Genomic DNA, 9,335 nt, shown 5'->3' on the forward strand with positions numbered 1-9,335 from the left:
ACATATATAGGGATCGAAAATCATAGTGCTCGGTGACGGACTCAGGATTTTGTGCATGCGAGTTCAATCTTATAAGTACATAATTTTAGTCGTAAAATAATAGTTGTCAAGTGGGTTCAAATAAAATATTTATACAAACTTTGTGCAGCTTTAATCATAATTTATACATATACATAATATTATTTTTTGACGAAGCGGGTTCAACCCGCTTTTCACTATGTGGGTCCGCCACTGATAGTGCTAATTAAAAGTAAGCATAAGGATATAAAAGAAATTGTTCATCTGTTTCTTCAATTTCTGTTCTTGGAATATTTCAACTTGGTATCCATCGTATTTAACTCTTCCCGAATTTTTCTGTATTGCGATCTCTTTGATTAATGGTTATCTCCGACTTGATTTGTCAATAAGGGGTTACGTGTCACAAAATCAATTGAAAAACTAAAGACATTCACAATACTGACAAGGCAACTAAACTGAAACAATAAGGAAAATGACACTGTATAGTCGCTCTAAAAATAATAATCAAAAAAATATTTTTTTTTGTATATATATACATTCTGTATGCTATAAAATTATATAAATTTTATACACTTTTTTGGCTAGTGAATATAAATAATTTTGGCATTGACTAAAAATGATAATACCCCAAAAATATCAGACAACATCATAAACCCAAATTGTTTGCATATAAGGCCCAAATGTCCAGACAGTGGGCAAATATTAGAAGTGTTACACTGCTTGGCAACAACGTTTCCACTTTTAACGAATAGTTGATGTGACCATTCACTAGGAATTTTTTTCCGTGGAAAACATTTTTTGATTTTTACTTTTCAGTTTTTAGTTGGTAAATGAAAAATTATACATTGAAAAATGATTAGAGTATTACTTTTCATTTGCTAACTTATGTTTCATATTCTTATTGAAGTGTAAAATTAACAAAGAGTGAAAGTGCAAGTTCAATAACAGTGTGAGGGAGAATTTCAAACGGACACGATAAATCTACGAATACTATTATGAAAAAGATAATGTCCACACATTATTGTATTGCGTTATAAGTAAATTACTTCACCTTCTCTGAGAAAAATACTAGACCCTGCGCAAATATAAATTTGTTTTCGGAATCCCTTTACCACATTGGCAAAGCGATAAAGATAACAAAAAATGATCATCAACATTAAAAGTCTTGCAAACAAAATAACATTGTATAAATAATCTTTAAAAAGCCACATAAAAGAACTGCAGTATACTTGAAAAATAATTTTTTAGTAATAAGAAAACATTTTTCAAAATATTTCTTAATTCCAATATATCGTCTATCAAATTTAGGTTGAGAGTACAAAACAAATAGTGTAATCAATCACCTAGAGAAATTAACTACAAACAAAAACTTTCGAGCAAATATGAACAAAAGAAAGAACCAATGAGATTGGGCCTGACTTTCAATATCACTCCCCAGATTTCCCCACTATATAATTTTTTGAGAGAGAAAATAACAAAAGAAAGAGTTGAAATAGCGATTGAATTCCAATAAAAGATTTATAAGAAAATATATGAACGTAATTTATGAAGGAAGACACTTAAACATTATGGCCTGCGTAATTGTATATACATACAAAACTATGTTTTTAGCAATGGTAGAAAGAAACAATGACCAATAACTCCAGGCTTCTTTAGGAGGAAACTATATAATCTTTGTATTTTCTTGCATGGTGTTCTGTTTATCAATCTTCTAAACCTACAGTATACAAAATTAGCTGATTTAAATGGCTCAGTTTCTGCTGTTGCTATAAAAATGCTGTACAATTTCCCTGTTTATATCAGGCCAAACTTCAGAATTCTCAAGCTGCCCCCACTGCTTGACGCTCTTCCTTCTTTGCAGCAGTTTTTGAAGGAAATTTCATTACCTTTACACGAAATGCTGCCTGCATAACATACACACAAATTTAAATGAATAATGCTAGTGCCAATACTTCGTCTAAAGCATATCGAGGAAGAGGTTTTGTATCTCACCTTCTTATCAGAACCAAATTCAATAATATCTGATGGATGAAAACGAGTAGGAAAGTTTGGAGACGCTCGGTATCTTCTGCCTTCATTACTACAAAGACAGGACAATCATTAATTTTCTCTTCATAAAATACTAGTCAGTGTAATAGTACAGTATACTTGAGTGTAGAACTTACTCCGTAATCCAGGTACCATGTTCACTTCGTAAATCAGTTACAAAAAAAGCTCCACCTTTGTAGGATATCCGGGCGTGCATTTCGGACACCTGAGATTAGAAAAAGAAAAATAGATGACCTAAGCATGCATTCACTAGGAGAATGTCCAATACTTAGCTATAGACTCATATAAGAGATGATCACAGATGGCAACCACCTGAGGCAAAGGTATAACTAGTGATTTTCCAGGAATGTTTGTATGTGAGACAGACCTGAAACCAGAAAATCATCAGCGACTCTTCTAACGAAGCAAATATTGCAGTAAAGATTCCTCTCTTACAGCAATGTTCGGTTAGATGACATTACTTTCCTGTCTGCTTCGTACTTTTGATATGCAAATGGATCAGATATGTTTATTAGAGGAGATTGATATTTGCAATTGATGCACCACAACGCATGATCTTTTGAACAATTATGAATACCTCAAGAGCTTTAAATAATAAGAATTCAAATAAACAAACAGAAATATCAAGTTCTGTAGCTTTATACTCTCTTGAATGCTCATTTTATCCAGTAAAATTACTTAAACCATCCCCTCAAAGAAAGTTGTGTCATTTAAATGCTGTAAATCTTTAAAAATAGAGAGCATTTTGCTCATTTAAATCAAACAATAACAAAGATTACTTTGCGCTAAGACCTAGAAGCATACCCAATAGTGCAAGGCATATCCTCATCTCTGCTTAAAACAAGAGCTTCTACAGCAGCATTGCCATTCCCGGCAGGAAGCAGTAACCACCTGAAAGATAACAAGTGAGCACCAAATTTAGCAAGCAAACTAGAAAAATAGGGGACACGTGAAAATGAAAATTGTAAATATTATGTTTCTCAAACTCACTCTGCATCAGTAGCACGCTCTAAAGCATCATCATCTACAAACCAATTCCTCAATTGGTCATTTGCCTTCATCACCACAAAACAGTATATTATTACTCCCATAAAATTCAGTACTTCGACCTTTATTAGGTAACAATAGAAGCCACAAATCTTTTCTGTGCTCGTGTGCTGAGTGAATAGTTCCTTACACAACTTACTTTCTCAGATAGCCTGCAATGTTTTATTCTGCCTTCAAGCTTTTCACTGCAAGAAAAACAGACGAGTCAACCGAGAGGACGTATCAACTTCCAAGAATTCCAGTAAATTCATCATGGATTCACATGCTGGCACTTGACTTTACAGTAAGTAGTATCTTCAAAGATATAATGTCTGATAGTACAAATCATAAACTTCTAATATTTCTTTAAAAAAATAATAATAATAATTTGAAAGCTTTAGATGTAATAGAAGAATTTCCAGTATAAGTTTTGACGAAACAGAATCAACAAATAACCACGAACTGAGATAAAAGTCCCCAAGAGCTGCTATAACGAAAAGCAAAAATAGATGTGGCATTGCGATTTTACTCTCTAGCTATGGGCTGATCTCGCAAGGAAACCAAGATGATGTTTAACGATATTGAAGCAAGATAAGGATTGCATATTCCTACCCGTTGCCTCCTAGAACCCAGCTTAACATAAGCGGCATTCCCAAGTCAATAAAAAATCTTCCACCAACTCTTCCAGGATGTGGTATCCGAAACTTGGTCAAAAACTGCAAAAATAATAGAAAACAATATCTATAAGAAGAGCTCTGCTAAATCAGACGAATTAGCTACTCCAATTTCTAGTTATTGACAGATCTCCATACTGATAATGGACCAAGTCCGACACCAAGATAAGCCTTGTAAGTTGATGCCATGATTGCAGCCATTCTAGCCAGTCCATGGATAACTCCAACTCGAAGTTTTCTAGAACTTTCATAGCTGGAGACAAGGGAAATCATAAAAAATCAGATAACTGGCAGAAATAGAAGCTGTTCAAGTCACTCCACAATTTTGAGCTCAGACTACAAGAGAGGTGCTTCAGAACTAATGGATGAGAAGTTCCATATATAATGTTATGCAAATATTATGCCTCATCTCCTGCACTTGTTCAGATATGGCATTTAAAGCAGGTCTTTTTCAGGCTGGTGGTAGAGTGGGTTAGAACTTCATCCAATTGGAACTGACTTTTTAATTATCGTGAAGTTGCAACCCGTACTCAACCAACCACTATACAGCACTTGAGCCAATAAATAATGTATTACCTCCTTAAAGATGAGATGATATCCACTGCGCTTCCTGACTCGGCACTTCGGCTCAATGCTTTATCAAGTTCCAGTGCTAGTTGATAGCTATCCTGTGGTAGGAAAATTTCAGTGGCATATACAACCTTACAATAATACGTGTATTTGACAAAGATGATATACAAAGAGCATTAGGTGATCCAGTTTACACTTCATGATACTTACTTACATGGACATATTTAACCCCAATGTTTTTCCAAATATTTAACCCCTATTTAACGACAGGAACAATATTAAAAAACTGGTAGATGGAGAGAAATACAGAAATGTCTTCTCATGACAAAGGGTTTTAGTTTGGAAAAAAGGCAGAAGCCAAAATCTCATATACCCACTTTCCACCTCCACTAAAAAGAAAAAAAGAAAAAAGAATAAAGTACCCGCCCGCTTGACACAGTCATAGTCTCGCCAGGTACGCACTCGAAGCCTATGTTCACAAGATAAATTGAAAAAGGCATGGTAGTGATCTCACTCCACGCATTGTGCACTTTGTTCATCCAAACTGGGCAGAGCTAGGTTCAAGATAGAGAAGGAGAGCCCTTCCATTTCATTGATGCACACGACTTTTTCACGGAGTCTGCTTCCACAGTTGCTTGAGCGACAACCACCTTGCGTCCCAACCTTCTCGACTTTCTTTGGTGCCAAAGACCAATGACTAGTTAACCAGGAAGAACTTTTTTTGTCTTGGTTCCAATTTAATACTAAACAAGTCCGAACTAATTGAATACTTGTGTCAAAAATTCCTTGAATCGGTTTGCCATTTCCATAAAGGATACAATTGACAATTCGAAGTTGCGCATTATCCCTTTCCTGCAATGGATCCGGTGGAAAAAGGGTTGCTAAATTTATACCGTCCGCGACAGGTCTAACTAAAACAAAAAACTTTTTCTTGCTAGGGGTCGTTAAATTCCATAACTTTCCAGAGATACCCCCATAACCATTGATTAAGTTTGTACTTTTAGGTTCTCTCAACTAGAATCTCCCTAAATATGACTCCTAACAATTATGTCCTGCACGATTGTTTTAAGTCCTCACTCAGACCTGCTTCTTAGCAAGAAGGGACTAAGGGGGTACAATCGATCAACAATGGCATTTTAATTGAGTGAAGTCACAAAGGCTAATATAAAGAGTTTACCTCTATGGCCATGCATCCCCCTTGACCCAAATTAGGCTGCATAGCATGGACAGAGTCCCCAAGCAATGTAACACGACCTTTTCCCCAATTAAAGGTTGGCGGTCTATCATAGATGTCACGTCGAAGAATTGCATCTTCATCTGTAGCAACTAATAGGTCTATAACATTGTCACACCACCCCTCAAATATTTTAAGCAATCTTGCCTTTTTACCTGCAGCATGAACCGCAAAAATATTGTAAAACCAATGTAATGACAAGATGACTATATATATTTCTCAACCTTTTGAGCATCATAGTGGCAATTTAAATATTCATGATAACATACTTATCGCCTGAAACCCCCCTCCCAACCCGTTCCGATCCTTGCCTACTAAACAGTTGCACCCCCAGATATGTATGTTAGGAGAACCCCATGATCCTTCGGTGTGGAAGGGAAGGAAGAAAGAAGTCGAACACGAATACTAAAAAGCGGTTCATGGGGACCCCAAAAAAGGGGATAGAGAGAGCGGAAAACAAAGTTTGTGATTACAACTTTAATGGTTGCAGGCACGGGAGGGGAACGAGAGGGGGAGAGAGAAGAATCATTCTTTAAATATATATGGCAAGAGAGTGAAAATGGATTATTAGAGGCCTAATAGATAAAAACCTGATGACCATTTTCTGCAATACAATGACATAAATGTCTACACAAATGCTGCGAGAGTATGGATGTTTCTTGAACCTTATCAGTTTTGACTTTGTTTTTTTACGCTACACAATCAGATGCTGCCACAATAAATTCTACGATGAAAATATTCTTTTACTTTCAGCTATAAGTTAACAAACAATTTCTGCGGTGAAGTAAGAACCTCACATTTATGAGTAGATACAACCAATTGTCGTGCATCATTCTCTGAAACTTCTACGGAAATTAAGTAGATTAATTAGAGTGCACCTGCTTACCACAATTTTAGTTTAAATACGAATCAGCACTTCAGTTCAAAACTTCCCAACGCATAATTCGTCGAATTTATCTCATTCTAATCTATGAGTTCTTCTTTACCTTATTGCCACACTATAATCAGGTCTTAATGAGGAAAAATCCGTTAAGAAACCCCTTGGATGAAATTGAAGTTATGTAACAAGTCGAGCATTCAAAAATGTCTTCCAGTAAATAGTTTAAAACGGCCTAAGATTGTTTACCGTTTGGATCATCCACGCCACCAGCTGGTTCATTGTGAAATGCATACCACTGCATCTTGCCTCCACCCACATCTGAAGAAACAAAGTACTGTTTGTGGCCCAAAAAAACTCGGTACCTTCAGGAAAAAAAAAAAACTCAATTTAACCTCTACTATCAAAACATTAGCGTGAGCGTAACGGGACCAACAGAGATAAGGACATGAAGAGGGAAAACAAAATCCTAAGTAAAATTTCATACCCAACTGTCTCAATATCAGCAGGAATAAAATCTGCAATTCCAGTGTAACAAGTGTAGCCAGAGTAAGTAACATCACTGGGTCCAAACAAATTAGTCCGTACCTACAATAAAAGGCCAATGTTTGAGATCTTCTAAACCAAGTAGAATTAACCAACAAAGGTTCACCGCGCAATACAGACTCAGGCCTATTTTTTAACCTGGACCACAACCTTAAAGTAACAATACACACAAGTCACTCTATCCTTGTTAACCAAAGTAGTAATTAATAAAAGGAAATAGAAGGAGACCGATTTTGAATACCTTAGACCTTATGCCATCAGCACCAACCAGAAGATCACCTGAATATTGCTGTCCATCTTCAAGAGTCACAGTAACCTGATTTCAAAACAATACATGAGAAGCTGTATTCAAAATTGATGAATAAGACAGAACAATTAGGTACAGTTAACACTGATGAAACTCCAAAGAAAGATCTACACGATCGTGAATGAAACTAAGAAAGTTATAATCTTTCTTGATATTTGAGAAGAGAAGAAAACAAAGAGATCAAATCTAATATAACCTTTTCACCATCATCCTCAAAGTTAACTACATTACTTTCATTCATAATTATATCCTCCCCAACAGCACGTGCAAGGATCTGCTGCAAAGTCATGCGGCTGATTACTCTTGTCACAGGAAGTCCACGTTCCACTGCTGGAGTGAAAGTATCAAACTTGCAATACCTGACACCCAACAATTGTCACAATTTGCAGCTCAAGATTTAAAGGAACTGTTCTCGTAACAAAGTCAGCCAAAACCCAAAAGGCAATAAAGCTGCTCATACAAATACAATAATTGAGACCAATTTATCAGTAAAATTGCAGGGTAAAGATGGATCCTTTTCCAGAAATAAGTTTGACAACTATGACTCAGTAAACTTTTGACTAATTCAATTTCTAAAGGTTTTCCCCTCTACTAAGTTCCAGTTTAAGCTCTGAAAGGCTAAGTACTTCAAACAATTCATTATTTTCTTGGTTTTTCCTCACTTAAAAGCTTATGTAAGATTATTACTAAGAAAAATAAAGAAGACAAGATTCCAATTTCTAAAGCACCAATAACTAGTGAATTCGAACTGGCCAAAGGACAAACTTCATATCTAAGAATTAAGCGAGATTCAAGTTATTATTAAGAGTGAAATAACAGATGATCCAATCAAATTACTCGTCAATTCGAATAAGAGTCATACAGCAAAGAGGAGTTTGTAAAATTAAGTTCTATTCAGCTACTTAGCCAGGAAAAAAAAAGACTTAGCACAAAGAAATTAGAGTGATGTGAAATTACCAGTTACCAGAAACACCATCAACCAAGCCATTAATCCTTTGACCAGTGATACAGCCAGCATTCATTATGTCTTCAGCAACATCCATATCAATTGCTTCCAAAGCAGCCAATGCATTGCTCTGTATCTGAATTGGTCCTCTATATTGCCCTTCTCCTCTAATAGCACTTAAATCCCTCTCAAATACCAACACCTCAAATCCCCTTTTCTTTGCAGCCAATGCAAACACTAACCCTCCAATCCCACCACCTGCTACTAGTACTTTCAACTTCTTCTGTGGTACCTTTTTCAAATCAGTTGTAGGAGTAGTAGCTGGAGCTTCAGCTATTGTGGCTTTTACTACTCCTTTGACTTTCTTGATTTGACCATTTTCCAAGCTTCTGCTGCATGGTAAAGAATGATACAACTCTGTTGGGAAATCCTTAGAGATCAAGAAAGGCAGCTGCTTTCTTGAAAAAGCTGAAGTTGATGGATGAACTGAAGTGTAAAACACAGTTGAATACATCTTTTACTTGAACCCAAGTTCAAGAAAGAGTGTAGTCTTCTCTAGCAATGTATAATAATTTGGTGAAGGAAGAAATGAAGATTATTTATGGAAAATTGTTAATTAGGCCAAAGTGCGTTAGGCCTTGGGAGGGAAGAAAGGAAGTGGAAATGTTTATATAAGGTTGATAAGTGGTGGGCAAAGGAGATTGAGAACCAATCCATTAGGACATGAAGAAGCTGAACCAATGAGGGAGATTCTCTATGGACAGGTGGCATGTCAATGTTGCTTGTTTGGGTTTACTAAGCTGAGGTAGATGTCCGACACTTGTTCCACCATTCTATGGTCGGTATTTATTTACTATTTTTTTCTTTTCGGTACCTGACTATGGTTCTTGTGGTTATGCATCACTTAAAATCAATCTTAAAAACAAAAAAAAAAAAAAAAAAAAAGGAGGAAGAAATATCTGATAAGTCTCTTTCGTGTAAAACTCTTTTTTTAGAAGATTCTATGAGTTTTTGTACTAATTTATCCTAACACATTTGTTAGGATCGGGAATTCGGGTGGTGCGGAATTTAGCCAAACAACAATATAA

At 35.9% G+C, this 9,335-nt stretch overlaps 1 protein-coding gene across 2 annotated transcripts; it reads right to left on the bottom strand.

Moving 5' to 3' along the window:
* Nucleotides 1–1,560: 1,560 nt before the first annotated feature.
* LOC107763949 (zeaxanthin epoxidase, chloroplastic) lies at nt 1,561–9,067 on the bottom strand. 2 transcript variants are annotated; one of them, XM_016582459.2, is made up of 16 exons: nt 8,259–9,067; nt 7,498–7,660; nt 7,236–7,310; nt 6,936–7,036; nt 6,698–6,813; nt 5,515–5,726; nt 4,344–4,435; nt 3,906–4,020; nt 3,706–3,809; nt 3,254–3,299; nt 3,058–3,122; nt 2,872–2,958; nt 2,380–2,434; nt 2,184–2,272; nt 2,011–2,098; nt 1,561–1,922 (listed from the first exon to the last, which is right to left on the bottom strand). In XM_016582459.2, exons 1-16 carry the CDS (start codon nt 8,759–8,761, stop codon nt 1,839–1,841), a joined length of 1,995 nt encoding a protein of 664 aa, XP_016437945.1. In that variant the 5' UTR covers nt 8,762–9,067; the 3' UTR covers nt 1,561–1,838. The 2 variants fall into 2 exon arrangements, 1 of the variants encoding a protein (XP_016437945.1); XR_012701287.1 differs by lacking the exon at nt 2,380–2,434 and having other exon boundaries at nt 2,184–2,301; nt 2,847–2,958.
* Between the last annotated feature and the right edge of the window lie 268 nt (nt 9,068–9,335).

The sequence above is a fragment of the Nicotiana tabacum genome, chromosome 17 (genome assembly GCF_000715075.1).
Source record: "Nicotiana tabacum cultivar K326 chromosome 17, ASM71507v2, whole genome shotgun sequence".
Lineage (NCBI taxonomy): Eukaryota > Viridiplantae > Streptophyta > Magnoliopsida > Solanales > Solanaceae > Nicotiana > Nicotiana tabacum.